At 34.6% G+C, this 16728-nt stretch overlaps 3 protein-coding genes across 3 annotated transcripts; all 3 read left to right on the forward strand.

Annotated features, from left to right (window-relative positions):
- Positions 1-100: 100 nt before the first annotated feature.
- LOC105176586 (Trm112p-like protein) lies at positions 101-2196 on the forward strand. The gene is made up of 2 exons (XM_011099446.3): positions 101-240; positions 1531-2196. The coding sequence occupies exon 2, from the start codon at positions 1571-1573 to the stop codon at positions 1937-1939; it is 369 nt and encodes a 122-aa protein (XP_011097748.1). The 5' UTR covers positions 101-240; positions 1531-1570; the 3' UTR covers positions 1940-2196.
- A 2225-nt stretch (positions 2197-4421) lies between these two features.
- On the forward strand, positions 4422-11102 carry LOC105176593 (synaptonemal complex protein 1-like). The gene is made up of 19 exons (XM_088877787.1): positions 4422-4801; positions 4902-4951; positions 5305-5512; positions 5590-5715; positions 5846-5944; positions 6154-6830; positions 6912-7160; positions 7240-7368; positions 7465-7533; positions 7608-7718; positions 8173-8280; positions 8364-8474; positions 8539-8625; positions 9049-9138; positions 9222-9314; positions 9469-9555; positions 9688-9741; positions 10078-10214; positions 10864-11102. The coding sequence occupies exons 1-18, from the start codon at positions 4636-4638 to the stop codon at positions 10210-10212; spliced, it is 2649 nt and encodes an 882-aa protein (XP_088733913.1). The 5' UTR covers positions 4422-4635; the 3' UTR covers positions 10213-10214; positions 10864-11102.
- Positions 11103-13036: 1934 nt separating this feature from the next.
- Positions 13037-15155, forward strand: LOC105176601 (uncharacterized). The gene is made up of 3 exons (XM_088877103.1): positions 13037-13933; positions 14323-14688; positions 14765-15155. Exons 1-3 carry the CDS (start codon positions 13189-13191, stop codon positions 15010-15012), a joined length of 1359 nt encoding a protein of 452 aa, XP_088733229.1. The 5' UTR covers positions 13037-13188; the 3' UTR covers positions 15013-15155.
- Positions 15156-16728: the final 1573 nt, after the last annotated feature.

Here is a 16728-nt window from a genome sequence, read left to right on the forward strand (position 1 = left end):
AATATTCTTGTTGGGCTAGTTATGGTCCTAGGCCCATATTTCGTCTATATTAAATAGCCAATGGGCTTTTGATCATTTCAGCCCATTTAATATTGGACCGAAGTTAATAACAACCTAACTATAGAAGCCCAGTTAATCTCAAATTTGACGGCCATATTGCAAAGGGTTCTCACCTCTCTCCGTCTTTGCCAACGCCCTAAGCACTCAGTTTCAGCGGTCATCGTTGCTACCGTACGCCAGGTGCGTTGCCTCTCTACTTCTCTATGTTTCTCGCCTTATTTCTCTGTCTTCTGTCTTACTTTATACGTTCTGAATAAAAGACGAAAGCGTTGATGAAATAAAAGCTATATGAGTTCCAAAACTGCTTCAAAGTTGTCAGCTTGAAACCCTTTTGGTTTTGTCTGTCTAATTTTTAATGTGTATTGGGGTATGTGAACTGGGTTTATAGATGTTGATGTAATCATCCTTTACTGGGATTTCGTTGTTGTTGAATTGGTTTTTGTGAAGTTGGGACTCGTCGGTAGGGGTGATCAAGAAAAACTTAAAACCGCCCGAATCAAACCAATCCGACCGCTTTTTAGAGTAAAATCGAACCGCACTGTAGGTCTGGTTTTAATTTAGAGTTTTTAGAAAACCGTCAGAAATTGCACCGCCCACCGCTAAACAAATAAATAATTTTTTAAAAAATTATATATGTAATAATTTGGTAAAATAATTAATTTTTTAGAAGAATTTCATATTCGAAATTTATAATCTCAAAATTCATAGATTAGCAAAGATACACGTAATAAAGTTCATTTTTGTAATATTTATATTTGGACATTATTTAAGCCCAATTGAATGTTGCCCAAATTTTTTATTTATTTTTTTCCCCTTGCCTTTTTTTTCCTCCCCTTTTCCTCTTCTCTCTTTTCTCTCTTTAAAATCGATACTTGGTTTGTTGGATTAAGTGGTTTCTTGTTGGATTAATATATATGTTCTTATATTTTAATCCACTTAAAGTTGTGGAGAGTTTTGGTGGTATATGGTGCATAATGTTGGTCCTTTTTGCTTGCTACATACAAACACTTGATTCATTTCTTGATTTTTGTTAGTCTCAACATCTTATTTTTGTTATAAGTATTAAAACCGCACTAGACCGCATCTTTGATTTTGGTTTTAAAAGTGGCAATTTTTAAAAAATTATATTATAAAACCGTTAATGGCAATTCGGTTTGAAAATAGCTTTAAAAAAGTCGAAACTGCACCATAAGCACCCCTACTTGTGGGAATGGGTCTCTTTTTGAAGTTGTATATGATCTGTTGGTAGGGTTTGAATGCTGATTGACTTGTGGAAAAAACTATGAAGAAAATACTATTTGAATTGTGTAGATAATAACTCATCTTGTAGCTTTTACCTCGGATGTGTTTATATTTGGATTATGTTGTTTCTTGAGTTAATACAAGTGAAAGCTAAAATTCCGACGACCTTACTACGTGTTGCAATGAGCTTGTGAAACTAAAAATTTTATGCACTACTCTCCATTACAGGGTACTCTTGAGTGGGTGTAGTTGGGAAAAAAAACAAAGGATGAGGCTTCTAACTCATAATATGCTTTCATCGAATATTAAAGGCGTGACTAATGGTTTCCCACTACGGATTGAGGTGGAGAAAGTGGTGGAAAAGGAGGTGGATTTGAACATGGACTTTCTCAGAAACATGTTTGCTAAGATCGAATGGAAGGCGTTGGTGGAGGCCTCTAGAACAATGGGCTACTCTGAGCTACCAGACGATGCTGAATCCTCCATGCTCGACTCTGATGAGTTTCTTCGCAAGTTCCACCATGCTCTGCTTGAGCTCCATCTTGAGGAGGGTGCATTGGTTTGTCCTGAGACAGGGCGTAAGTTTCCCGTCAACAAAGGGATACCAAATATGCTGCTTCATGAAGATGAGGTCTGATTTTCTCTTACTTGTGGGGTCTTTAGTTGTTGAGGGGACACTTGTATTATGAGTCATTGGGCATACTTGTGAGAAGACATGACTGAATATTTTGAAGGATTTGTTCTCATTGAGGGAAATTTGCAGGCTTATTACTAGTGGGTTGAGATTGGCCTTTGTTCAGTTTGTATTTCCTGTATCCCAGCATGTTGGAATCGATTGGTTTGTCGATTGCTAGTTATGGAAAGTTCTATATAAATAGAGGAATTTAACCGTTTTGCTCGTTTCTAAAACAATTTGATGGTTGACTCAGCTGCACTCCTGGTATTGCATTCTTGCCAAACAAATACCGCATACAAGTCTTATCGCGGTAATTGTGAATTACCACAAGGACTCCCAAAAGTTACAGCCTCAGTATGTTATCTACCCCTTGGGATCACACTGTAATGTTAGCATTAATTGTTGTAGTGGCTCTTTCTATGCAGACTATATAGATAATGTAGAATTAAACGTACATGATTGCTTTTGGTAAAGCAAGGAAATATGGACTCAGCGGGATTCATATTTGAATTGGTTATCTGCAAAAAGCAGAAATGAATCCTGAGTATGCACTTCTGCTAAATAAAAGGTTCCATTGCCTTACTGTTGATGGAAAGTAGATAGCTTTGGTTGATCGAGTTCAACTACAGTTAAGTAGTTACTTTTAGTTTTCTGTTGCTCTATTTGCAAACTTCAAGGTCTTGTTAACTTCAGAAAGTCTAAGGACCAAGATTGTATTGTATGAATGTATGTATTATGCGATCGGATTGAATTTTTTATTGTAATTTCGATTACATCTTATATTATATTTATCAATATATACATATCATTATCATGTATATATTAAATGCAATAGAAAGTCTAATTTGATTAAAGGAGTATTTGCAAAAACTTTTACTTTTAGAGAAGTGATTTTTTTTTTTAAATAAAGTTGAAAGTTATAACAGAATCAAAAGTGAAAAACAGATAAAATTTAAATTGGATAGTGTTGGGAGAAAAATTACTTTTAAAATAGATTTAATTGATTGAAGATCGTTTTGTCTCTATGTGTTAAAAAAAATACTATTTTTGCTTATTGTTTCATTTGTTGTTTGTCGATAATAATTATTTTTTTAAAAGAAATAATAAATTTTATTTGATTAATATATTTCATAATATTTTTTTTTTAAATATCAAAAAGTATAGGTTTAATTCAACAATGCTCCCACTAAGTATAATTGTTGATTCATACACAATAATTAAACTTGCATGATTGAAAAAAATATATACTTTATTAATTAATCAAATAATAATATATGGATGAAATAATATAATTAGATGATATAGTAAATAAAATATAAAAATATTAAATACTGACGATATATTTTCTCTTTTTTGAATGTTGAAAAAATTAAATAGTAAAAGTTCTTTTTGAAATCCTAGAGAAAAAAAATGTTTTTTTTCGTGTGTGTGTGTGAGAAAGAGAGAGAGAGAGAGAGAGAGGAGAGTGTGCGTGGGGGTGTGTACGAGTGTATGAATAAGTATATTTTTGTCTTATGACATATTAACTTCATATAACTTATAAGATAAAAAAATTCTATAAGATCCAAATCATCTTATTTTGAAATCTTATAAGCTTTTTAAAAAAAAAATTGCCAAAACACTTTATTGAAATTTATAAACTATTTAACATCTTATAAAATATTTGAGTAGCTTATAAGCTTAGTCAAACACCCTCTAAAATAAAATATTATTCAACTGTAAAACTACTCCTGAAATGTTTTAATTAAGAAATAAGGTTGGGACTGAAAATTTTCAAACAAATAATTGACTTTCACATTAATGTTCAATATCTCTTGGATTTTCAAGACATTTATACTATTATAAAAATATATATATATTTTTTGGTTGTACCAGTTTTTAAATTCAAATTTATTCTTTAATTCATTTCGTCATATTAGGTAAAAAAATTGTTCAAAAAAGTAATTTTAGCAAATTTTTTTTTATCAATATCACAATTACAATATTTGTTTCCACTGCTCCATATTACCTTCTCATATATTTTAAAAAATTCACAATTAAATTTAATTTTTCCTCTCACCTAATCGCACATTTCTTTCTTCTCGCAAAATTCTTCTTTCCCTTCATCTCACATCATATTTATTCTTTTTTCAAACACAAAAGTCTTTTTTTTTTTTTTAATCTCACATATTCTTTTTTATGTACTTAGGGGAACAGTGTGTGGCAACGACTAATTAAGTTTGGTGAAAATAAAATTTTAAAGAATACCCCCTCGGTTTAGAAACTTCAAATTGATTTTAATTTATAAATATTAATATTCAAAAAGCAAAATTAGTAGATTATTTTACTGGTCGGTCTAACATGTTCCAGTTATACCCTGCCACAGGCAATCATTCCCGAATACTATAAGTACACACCGCTTCGCGCTTAATCAGTTTCGAACAAGCACTCTCTTGTAGGAAAAGCTCTCGATGAGTTAACTCTACGGCCGGATTCAATCATTTCACTCTGTAGACTCGCGCTCGTATTTCCTGGAGTTTTTATCCCTTGATTCAATACATTACAGCTTAAAGTATTTGTTTCATTGAGAATCTCGATTCGGAAATTGTGAAAACCTTGAAAGTTTGAAGGTTGAGATCGAAACGCGGCTTCTGCTGAGGATTTCTTTCGTACTCGGAATGAGTAGACTTGTGCGACTGTCAGGCATAAAAAGCCTGGAGCAGTTTAGATCTTCGCCTGGATCTAGTTCAGGAGTTGCGAATGCAAAAATGCTTTCAAGCTCTTCTCTCGCGCCTTCAGACTCGTTTTCTTATGGAAGCTTTGCTAATCTGACGCTTACTGCAGGTTGGAACGACTTTTTCTAGTATAGTTATTCACTGCACATTTTTGCCGAAAATATTGAGCGCGTTTGACAATTTGTCTTGTTAATTTACACTTTATCCAGAGAAATTACTCAAGGAGCAAGTTTCTGCAAGAAATGACCTCGAATTGGCGGTAAATTGAGAGAAAAGAGCTTCTCGTTAACTTCTCTGGCTGCATATTTTTTTCTGCATAGTACGAATTCTATGTGCGTATAAGTCTCTTTTTTTTTATACATACACATAGATTATGCATGCATATATGTTCATGATGTTTATGGATTCAGGATTTTTAGATATATATGTGTTTATGTGGTGTGTTGTGCTTATGCACATGGAAATATCTTCAGATGTAAACATCCACGAATACTTGGTGTATGTATAGTCATTTATATTAATGTAAAGCAGAAGGGACTGCAATATTTTCAAAGTACCTTTTGGTATTCTCAAACTAAGGACTAATCTGTAAATGGGTACGTGAAAATGTAGAACTCTAAGCTCACGAAAATGACAGAGCAAATTCATGTACTGGAAGAGAAATTGCAGAATGCATTCAATGAAAATGCAAAGCTTAAAGTGAAGCAGAAAGAAGATGAGAAACTATGGGAAGGACTTGAATCTAAGTTCTCTTCAACAAAGACGCTCTGTGGTCAACTTACAGAAACTTTACAGCTATTAAATGTTCAGGTTCAGCATGGTACGTGTTCTTAGGTATATATCTGATGTCCAGGTTATAGAAATTTTCTACTGTTGTATTGATTCTAGACTTCGCAGCTGAAAAAGATAAGGCGTTTTTTGAAGATAAATTTTCTGCAACATCGATTGCTCTTGATAAATTGCACGAGCATATGAAGTCTATGTCCTTGAGGTTGGACTCATCAGAAGAAACAATTAAAACTCGTGAGTGAATTACTATGCTCTTGTTCTTGTGTTGGGATCACAAAGGATTTGATGTCTTGTAATTTTGTTGTTGCTTTTTTTCTGCTCTCACATTTTTGTAATTATCGATGCTTATTTTATATAAATCAAGGTGAGGCGGAGCTTATGGAACTTGCCCTTGCAAAGGAAAAAATGGAGTCATGTTTCAGAAATGAACAGAATAGAACTGCTCACGTGATTGAGGAGAAAGGTAATGCTGATATGGCAAAACCATTTATAATCAACTGGAGATGTAGGTCGTTGGAGACCTTTTACCTCCTATAATTATTTTACCAAGTTTGGGCAAAAAGAGATTTCTGACTGTATTACGAAATATTCTTTTTGTGGATGTTTACAAAGTTAAACTGCATCAGGTTTCACTGTTAAGACTCTCCATTCACTTTTTACTTTTTGAAGCAGATGCTATGATAAAACAATTGGAAGAAGATGTCGCAGCAAACAAAGTGGCCGTGCAGAGTTTGACATCTAAGATGGAAAAGTTGCACTTTGAAATGAGAGTAAAAGAAGATGATATGCAACAATTGAGTATCTCCCAGGAAAAATTGGAGACTGAAAACAAGGATCTGTTATCTAGCAAAAATGATTTCGCTAACAGATTGGAAATGGCACTCAAGGAGATAGAAAAGCTTGAGGATTTTGTTAACATACTGGTTCTGAAGTTCACTGAACTGGAGAATCAAAGCCTGACATTTTCTGAAAAAGTCATGCAGCTTAGTTCTTTATTTGATTCATGTCTTAGTCTGGCACAGCAGGAGAGAGACCTTGTTTCTAAGAATGCTAAACTAAAGCTTGATCAGATGCACAACCATTGTACATGTGTTATATCCGAGAAAAATGCTTTACAGTTGATTAATCATGAATTAAACAATAAAGTTCTTGAACTTCAGAAAGAACAGGAATTTGCGATGGTGCAGCACGCAGAAGAATGCCGGTTAGCAGAAGAGAAACTTCGGAAATTGGAGTCTGAATCAGAAACTCTTGTTTCTAAGCAGACTGAAATGCAAGCTTTGATAGTCAAATTGGAGGATGAGCTCAGAATTTCATCAGAAAACTCAACATTATCTGATAAAAAATTGGTGAAAGTTCATCCACTGAAATTTCTCAGTTGTTGAATTAGATGCAATATAGGTTGAAATGTTTTCTTTTGTATCATGCAGCAAGATTTATTGCTGAAACTTTCTGACTTAGAGAATGAGAGCAAAGGTCTTATAGATGGGCTAAAAGCAGATGTCCTGAAAAAGCAAGATGAAATTGATTTTTTGCACAAGGAGGTTAAGAAAAGTGAAGAAAACATAGACTCACTTCAGAAAAGAGTCGTTGAGCTTGAGAATACACTAGAGGAGAAGGCTCAGCTTGCCATGGAACTCAAGACCAGAGAAAAACAGTTGGAAGATCAGAAAGCTGAGGTTTTCTCAATTGAGACTTCAAGTTAATTTTTCGAAACAGCCTCTTGGATGGGTCACTAATGATTTGACTTTAAGTTAGATTATGGCATCAGTGGCTGAAACTGAAAGTAAACTTGAGGAAGCCAAGAAGCAACATGATCACATGTTAGAGAGCAAACACTTAGAACTGTCAAAGCATTTGAAAGAAATATCTCAGAGAAATGATCAGGTGCTCCTTTTCTTCACTGTTTTAGCAGAGTCCTAATTGTACATTTCCGCTATTCTTCCAGATCCAGGAAATTGATATCCATTTGTTTCTGACCAGGCCATTAGTGATATAAGAAGGAAGTATGAGGTGGAGAAGCAGGAGATTCTTAATTTTGAGAAGGAAAAGGTTCATCCATAAATTTTTTCTTGAGATTTTTTATCTTTCAGTTTGAGCTAAGATTCATCAGTGTTAACTTTCAGGCAGATAAAGTTATCCAAGACAAGGAAAAAGAATATGAGCAGAAGATTGAAGAATACAAAGAAGAATCTCGGCAACATTTGCTGCAGGTGCAGGAAGAACATGCTGCACTGGTATGCTACTATATGGAGAAAATCTTAAACCTGAAACAATCAAGGTTTAGTTTGTTTTCCTACCAAAATCTCCATAAAGGACTTTTTAATGGAGGGAAAAAGTAGAGAAGCAAACATAAAATATTTCAAGAAACTGAAGAAATGAATATAGTTGAATTCACTCTTTTCGTTGATTCAAGAGAAAACTAGAGAAAATTCTCTATATCTGTAATCTTGGAACACATAACTTGTTACATAAATGAGCTGTTGCTCACGGGTTGTGCATAATGAAGATAAATATTAACATGGAACTCTTTTCCTAGTGCATGACGAAGTTTCATATTTAGAGCATGATTATAACAGCTTGCTACATCATTCTGATTTCGTATCTGTAATGATGTATAGAACAAAAACACAACTACATCGGTACATCCTCAGAGGTGTGTTGAGATAACTGCTAACATTTTGTCTATAGATTAGCAACATTCAGCAGCAACATGCAAACAAAGAAACGAACCTCATATTTAAGCACACTGAAGAACTAAAACTCACTCAACTTCAAGCTGAAACTGAACTAAGAGAGGTATATCATGTACGAGGTTTTCTGATTAAAAATGATCATGAGAAACAATGATATTTTCGTAGTTAACAATGTTTTTCTTGCAGAAAACAAAATTACTTAGGTCTGAGCATGAGGCTCAGCTAAGAGCTTTGAGGTGTGAGCATGAAGATGAGTGCAGAAGACTGCAGGAGGAATTGGATATGCAAAAGGCCAAGGTATTTCCTGCAATTGCATGGTAAATAGTTTTACCACTACTTATGTTGCAATCTGTTATCTCAGGAAGAGAGGCAGAGGGCCTTGCTACAGCTGCAGTGGAAAGTAATGGGTGACAATCCACAAGAGGACCAAGAAGTAAATTCGAAAAAGGTCTGCCCTATAGCACAGAAATACTAAACCCCACTTTCAACAAAGAAAGAGAAAGCTCAGTGTCTTGTCTCAATTTCAGTCATGACTTGATATTAATATTTGGTTGCTATTGCAATGATTAGCTTTATGATATTGAAGATGTACTAGGTCATATGGAGCTAGATCATGCAATTATTTTAGTTTTCTTATTTCATACATATTGCTTAGAAAAAAGATTTTTATGACTTTTGAACTGTTTTCCATCTATTGAAAAGATACAACTAAATAATTTTATCAGTCTATGAGAAATCTAATTATTGATTTTTTTATGTCAGAATCCTTTAGTTTGTCTATGAAGAAAACTGTAACCATTGTTGCTTGACACTTTAAATGAACTAATACTTCCAAAACATGAGATTACTTGATCAATTGAATATTTCACAGAACTACTCTATTTCGTCCTCTAAGATGAAAAACAAAGATGGCAGCAAAAGAATTCAGCATGCTCTTGACAGAACAGAGGTCGAGGAAAAGGTGACTTCTGAAGGAAACTGTCTTTTTTTTGTTTGCTTCACATATATGGTAGTAACTGTGAGCATTTCAATGTTTCTTTGTAGGATTCCCCTTACCTGAAAGCCACTGAAACTCCAGTTTCAAACTTGTTGAAGAAGGTTGAGAATGTGAATAGTCTGCCCAAGCATAGCAGGAAGGTGAGAAAACTTTACCCCAAGTTATTTGTGAACATGCATGAAAATGGGTGGGGTGATGAACATTTCATGTTCTATCTGGTCACTTTAGTCTATCAATCAGATCCAAAACTTTGATACTATTATATCTGTCTCTCTAACACTTCATAATTGGTAGGTGACTCACCACGAATATGAAATTGAAACCTCGAATGGCAGAACAATCACCAAGCGAAGGAAAACTAAAAGTACAGTCATGTTTGGGGTGAGTAGTTATTCAACCATTTCACAGTAATCAAGGCATTTTAGTCCTAAATACTTCAATCTGTTGAGGTTAAGGTGTGCAGGCAGATTATAACTGCACTCTCTGAACTTGTTACAACCATTTGTATGACAGGACCCAAGGAAGCACAGGAAGAAGGACACACCAAAAGCCAGGACTCCCAAAAATGTTATCCAGGCGAGTACAGACTAACCAGTCATTCCAAGATGTGTTTCCATTACACTTAATTTGTTATAGCTTGATATTTTCTCGAGTCAAAGCTTGTAGTTATTTTAGAACAGAAGTTATGAATCACAAAGAGGTATTGTAGTAACAAAGGGAAGAAGGATATCTACTGATTGACCTGATTGTTCTACAACGAATGAAATGAATCATGATGTTCTATCAATATATAGACTTCATAGTAATATCTTCTGCATATTCACTTATCACCATGCCCTGATACCAGCATCGCGGAAAAATGCATGGAAAAAACACAGCATCAAGATGCTGCAATTTTGTTAGCTGCCGCTGATATTGGTCTTTAATTTGATCCAGGGAGTCAAAGGTGGAGCCCGTCCAAATCCATCTAACATAGGTGATCTGTTCACGGAAGGATCTCTGAACCCATATGCAGATGATCCCTATGCATTTGACTAGAGGTACTCTCATTTCACCATACAATTTTTTACAGTATCTATTGCTTCGAGATGTGCTGGTCAACTTCTACACATGCTAATTATCAATTATTTTTCATCTAAATAGTCTTGGGAGATCAAATATTTATCTTTTGTATCAGCTCAACTTAATTTTCACAGTTGACTGCTAAGATAGGAATATTCGGAGAATCTTTTGTTGGCTGTGAGATATTTTCTGCTTATAAAACCAGGTTGTGTTAAACAAATGAATAGCATCACTCTGATGTTAGCAGAACCTATATTTACTATTCCTGGTCTATTTTTCCATTATTCACTCTTTCATGAAATTTTCCAACTGAGTAAAATGGTTGATACTAGCACAAAATCATGGTTGCAGTATTGGTCAAGAAATCATTAAGATGTCGGTATAAATTGTCTTCTTTAATAAAAATAAGGATGCTCCTAGCCAGATTCAGATGCAAAATTCTTGAAGATAGACTAGTAGTCCTCAGATCACCTACACTATTTTGGAATGATTGAATAAACAACTTGTGATATAATGTGATAGAATTTATTAAACAATTTGGTCCAAAACAGACCCAGAGGTTTTCAGGTTTAGAAAAAGAAGACGTCAAAATTCCCTTCTCTAATAAAGTTTCTGTTTTCATTGTAGGCTTTGGAAGTCATTTCTGCTGCTGAACTAGCCTTCTTGGAGGGAATAATAGCCTCGTATACCTTTTATCACCTTCCATTTCTGAAGAGCATGTGAAATATTTTGCTGTATAATCGTCTCAGTTCCACACTGAATCCTCATTCACTGAGATATTTCAGACTTCACTACCTCGTTGTTATGATTCTTATAGGTGCATGTCTAGTTCCATTACTGAATAAAGGCTCCAGTTGGGATTTCAAAAACAATTGCTGAATCTCTTCATAGCTCCTCTAGTAGCATAACTCTACCAAACTCATTCTAGTACCATTTCAGTTGTAGGACTTTCTTGCTAGACGTCTTCGCAAAAGTAACCATGATTGATATCTTAGGAACAATTAATTACTAGGTAAAAAATATCACTAGCAATTTTCTCATTAAAGCTTACTCAGTTTTATTATCCTCACCTAATATTCCACAACTTGTATCACCACTTATTCTGTTCAGCAAGTAAAAATTGTAAATCCAAAGAACGACCTAGAAAAGCTTTTGTTTTGTTGAGCATAACTAGGATTGAGTATTGAATTCTTTCATCTTATATCCAGCTTTTCCTTCACCTTTTGCATAAAACTGCTGGCATAATGAAATTCGAATTGCAACGGCAACCATAACTATTTACTAGCTCTTTTTGAAACCTGTGGATGGTAAATTTATTTGCAGGTTAAGAGATGTGACACTAAAAGTAGATAGTATAAGAGTGGGAATCAATACGAATTTGAAGCCTAATAAAAGTACCAAACTTTATTCCATAGCATATGGGGTCTAATATGACTTTGAGGCAAAAGGAATCAAAACAGCTTTCTAATTCAAAGCGCCATTAATTATGACACTATTAGTGCAATCCTTGTTCTTAGCAATGCTCTTAGTTCTAGATATCCTAATTTGCGTGCCCTGCCCACTACCGGGTTTTTCAACGTTCTCTCGCTTCTCATCAAAATTACTACATTTTCCTTTTCTTCTGCTGACAATAGAATTTAAAGGCTTGCTATCAATCAAGATGATTTTGAACAATTGAGCCATATGGGGTCCATATAAAATGACAATCATAAAAAAAAAATAGTTAATTAACTTTTTTAGTACCAAAATCTTAACGCCAGCGAAGTTTGATTTCATTACCGCGCCATGATCTACACTGCAATTCAGCCCTCAGCAAGAAGCAAATGTTTTAGAATCAATTAACGTGACTTTAAGTGAACATTTTTCAAATGTTGATATGTAAAATTTTACACACAGATAATAGTATCGTAATTAAGAGACTAGCATATATGATGCAGATTATAGGCTTTTATGTAATACTGATGTATAAAGTACATTTGTGGACAATGAAAGAAAATAGTAAAGTAGAGACAGATGAATATATATATTATATAAATTTGTTGAGTACAATTCCAATTTATTAAAGAAATGAAAACCGTAAAGTAGTATCTCCTAGTTATCCGGATGTCCTATATTGAACCTTGTAGACATTGCAATTAATTAGCTCATAATTAAATACTTTACTTATTTTTAGCGTTGCAGATATGTGTAAGTGTAAGTAGTTTATTGATTAAAGAAACTTCAAGATTCCTTCTTCACCAGTATACTAACACTATTTAATAATTTACACATGCTCCTTTTGTCAGTTAGCATATGATGTCTCCCCCTCAGTGTCCCCCTCCCCCATCATTCCTTGTTTTCTGTTTTCTTTCCCAAACAAATTATAAATTTTATTCTTACCAGAAAAAAAGAACAAAAGGAAATTGTAATCTTTTACATCATTGAAGATAACCCATAAAAATCATAATACTCAGTGATAAAAACTTGATAAATTACAGGAAGTTCTCCTTAGATTTATCATAATTACGATTACTCTTTTATTATTTTTAAAATTATAAATACCACTTGGTATTAACAATTGTTTAATAAATATCTTTTCGTGACAATCCATATAGTAATTTCATCAGGTATTTATAATTTTTTAAATAATAAAAAATATTTATAATTATGATATATTTTGAAAAAATTTATTGTAATTTACTCTAAAAAAATTTAAATTTTAATATGATCTCGAAATTAGTAGTTTATATAGATATGATGAACCATGGATGACATTTCCAACATTTCCCTGTAAAATGTGTTCATATATATATAGGTGAGGCCCACAATACTCCAATACAGGATCAGTGTAAAGAGGGCGAGGCATCTCATCTCTCATCTCCCCTTTACTCACTCCATCCTCTGTAAAAGTGCATGTTTGTAGGCACTTCCTCATTTACACAACACCAACCGTTCTCTTGAATCTCTTCTCCAATGGCCAAAAGCAGAAATCCCAGAAAGCACACCAAAGAGAAACAACACCACCATTCTCAGAAACAGGAGAAACCTCATTCATGGGCAGCTGTGAGAAGCCTCTTCACTTGCAAGTACCTCCAAGTACAGCAGCAGCAGCAGCAGCAGCAGCAGCAGCAGGAAGAGTTCCAGAAGCAGAAAAAGCAAGAACAGAAGCAGAAGCAGAAGCTGAAAGAAGAAGAGGAGACAGTTTCAAGCAGGCAGAAATGCAAGAAACAGATGAAACTAGAAGGGAAGAAAGAGCAAAGTCTTGAGGAGATGAACAAGAAGTGCAAGAAAATGAAGTGCTCAGGCTCACTTTGCAGCAACACAAAAGTCATGCAGAAGCCTGAGCTTTCATCTCCTGAAGAACAGAAGAAGAGGGCTCTAATTTCCAGCACTACTGAAAGTGATGCTTCCAATAGATCCATCAAGACTGCTACTACTTTAAGTGATCTCAATGGTGGTGCAGTGGTTTCCAATTCTTCCTCTTCCTCCTCATCTTCATTCACCGTGCCCTCTGCTTCTCCTTCCATTTCTGGATCTTTCCGAAATATGCCTTTCAGGAAACTCTCAGGCTGCTATGAGTGTAGAATGGTGGTGGATCCTGTTCTTGGAATGACAAGAGATCCTTCTTTGAGGACTACTATTTGTTCTTGCCCTGAATGTGGTGAAATCTTCATGAAACCTGAGAATCTGGAGCTTCATCAGGCTGTCAGGCATGCTGGTAATTACTACTTAATTTCCCTTCTTTTTGTTAAAATCCAGTTCTGTCAACTTCATTCATTCAAATCTTTCAATAATTTGAAAAAAAAAACATGGTAATTATTTCATCAGTTTTCTAGCTAGTCAAACTTTTTTCTTCAATTTCTGTGAAATGAGTACTTCAAGGCCTTGTAGTTCATCAAAATGTCTCCAGTAATTACTAAAATAATTGCTTGAATCTTCATTTTTGGCTTTCCCTCCATTTACTACCTGTCTTAAATCTTACACTCTCTTCACTCTTTCCAACGTTTCATAAATGCTTCTTCTCAAAACTGGCACGCATACAGAAAGAAACACTTCGTTCATGTCGTTTTGAGATTATGTCTAACTAACCTGACAACACCTAAACAGTATCTGAATTGGGCCCTGAAGACACAAGCAAGAACATCGTGGAAATCATATTCCAGTCAAGCTGGCTCAAGAAACAGGCCCCAGTTTGCAAAATAGACCGCATACTAAAAGTCCAAAATACTCCCAAAACCATCTCAAAATTTGAGGAGTACAGGGACGCCATCAAGGCCAAAGCCACCAGGCTGCCCAAGAAACACCCCCGCTGCCTCGCTGACGGCAATGAACTCCTCAGGTTCCACTGCACCACCTTGATGTGCTCACTAGGCCTAAATGGCTCATCCAACTTGTGCAACTCCATTCCAAACTGCACCGTTTGTAGTATCATCAAGAGCGGTTTCAAGGTCACATCAGAAGTTTCTTCGAAAGGTAGTAATACTAAACGATCACTTCATTTAAAAACTTATTCTTATAGAAGTTTTACTTATTATGTTTTGATGAATAGGTATATTAACAACTGCAACAAGTGGAAAAGCTCATGATAGCTGTAGTGTGGCATTGGATGAGGGGAAGAGGGCTATGCTGGTTTGCCGGGTGATTGCCGGACGAGTCAAGAAGAACCCGGAAGGCAATATGGAGGATTATGACTCGGTGGCCGGAGCTGCCGGAGTTTACTCTAATTTGGATGAATTGTATGTGTTCAATCCCAAGGCTATATTGCCTTGTTTTGTTGTAATCTATAGAGGTTTTTGATCAAGCCTTCCCATTTACATCTTGATGCAAGCAAGAAAGATGGATTTTCAATTTCAACCATCACGAATATTCTTGTATATATTTCATGGTTTCTGTAATTTCTTGAGCTCTTTTGTGCTTAATTTGCTTGGTAAATAATTAAAGTATGTGCAGCAAAAGGAGTGGTAAAGTTGTTGTATTGGCAGAAAAGAACACGGTGAGCACGTGGATCTTCGTTGTCATACATAAGAATTTGTTGATAAACAAACGCTGCACGAGCAACTAGTTTCAATAAAATTCATGTTGAGAAGAGGAAAAGGAGTAAAAAGCAACAGCTCTGCACGCACATACCAACTTTTGAGTTTTCATTTTTAGCTAGTTGCAGTAATTTATGCTTTAATCCAACCATATCTTTCTTACATCCATATCCACTAATTATGAATCTCCAACGGTACAATTTCATAACTTTTTGTTATACAAATTATGAAGTTCCTATACTTATATCATTACAGGTCACTTATACTCCCTCTAAAATACGAAATTATACTTTTTCTAAAAAATTCTGAAATTATGTTTACACCCCCTCCAAATTTATTCTTTTACACCGACACCCTCTCGTTAGGTTTTGGCCTTTTGGGTAAAGATGCTAACAAAAAGAATTACATAAATTTGCCACATTTTTTTACACCGACACCCCCTAGCGTCATTATCTTTCATCCAAACCCAAACAAAAATAGATTAGGTGTAGATAGTGAATTTTCGGATGGGTGTAAGTGAAACTTTTTCGAAAAAAAGTATAATTTTATATTTTCAGAGGGGTCTAAATAGAAATAACTCTAAATTTTATACGTGAATTATACAGAAATTCAAAAACTTGTCATCTTTTTACACTTTTGCATGATTCAAGCACAAGAATTGGTACCTGAATCCATCTAAAATGAAAATAAATACTGTATGTATGGGAGCATACATTGAATGAATTAATTGAGTCTTGGTCTCAACTTTTAGTGGATATCTTGTGACTGAATACAACAGAGTACATAAAGGACTGAGGCGTACATAATTACTTAATATATTTAAAAGCGAGTACTGTAGACATCTGTAAAATGGTATTAGTGGCTTCGTAGGCCAACGAATGAATTGAAGTCGTGATTATGACCCAAGAGAGCGTTTGTCAGTGCAGTATATAAAAATCCCCTGCAATTCCATTTGTTGGTAAAAACTGTAGGCAGTAATTGTTTTGTCTGTTAGCCTGGATGAATGGTCGCGCATGATTTTCTAGGTTTGTGTTTGGTTTCAATCCCACTACTATTTTCAGGTTTTTGAGTCTCGTTTTGTACTACTCATTGCCTCATGATTTCTGCATTATGACCTGTTTGCCTAAAGTCAAGCACCCAAGCATGGGCTTCAAATATTCCTCCCCACTTTTTGACCAGACCAAAGTCAAAACTCATAACCCATTTCTTCTCTCTATTATGTATAATTAATTAAATATTTACTAAAATTTTAAAATAAATAGTCAATGAGGTCCAGTTCAATTGGCAAAATTTAAGTATTAGAAGTCACCTTACCAATGCAACAACATTATGTCAATGATATATTTAAAAATAAATTTAAAAAATTTTATTCTATTACTACGTACCAATTATGTTGTATATAGAACACAAAACTTGTGGGCGAAGTGCGCGTGATTCCAAGAAAAGGTGTATGAGGGGACCTTGGATTGGAATTGAAGGA

This window comes from Sesamum indicum, linkage group LG2 (genome assembly GCF_026168435.1).
Source record: "Sesamum indicum cultivar Baizhima isolate 11 linkage group LG2, ASM2616843v1, whole genome shotgun sequence".
NCBI lineage: Eukaryota > Viridiplantae > Streptophyta > Magnoliopsida > Lamiales > Pedaliaceae > Sesamum > Sesamum indicum.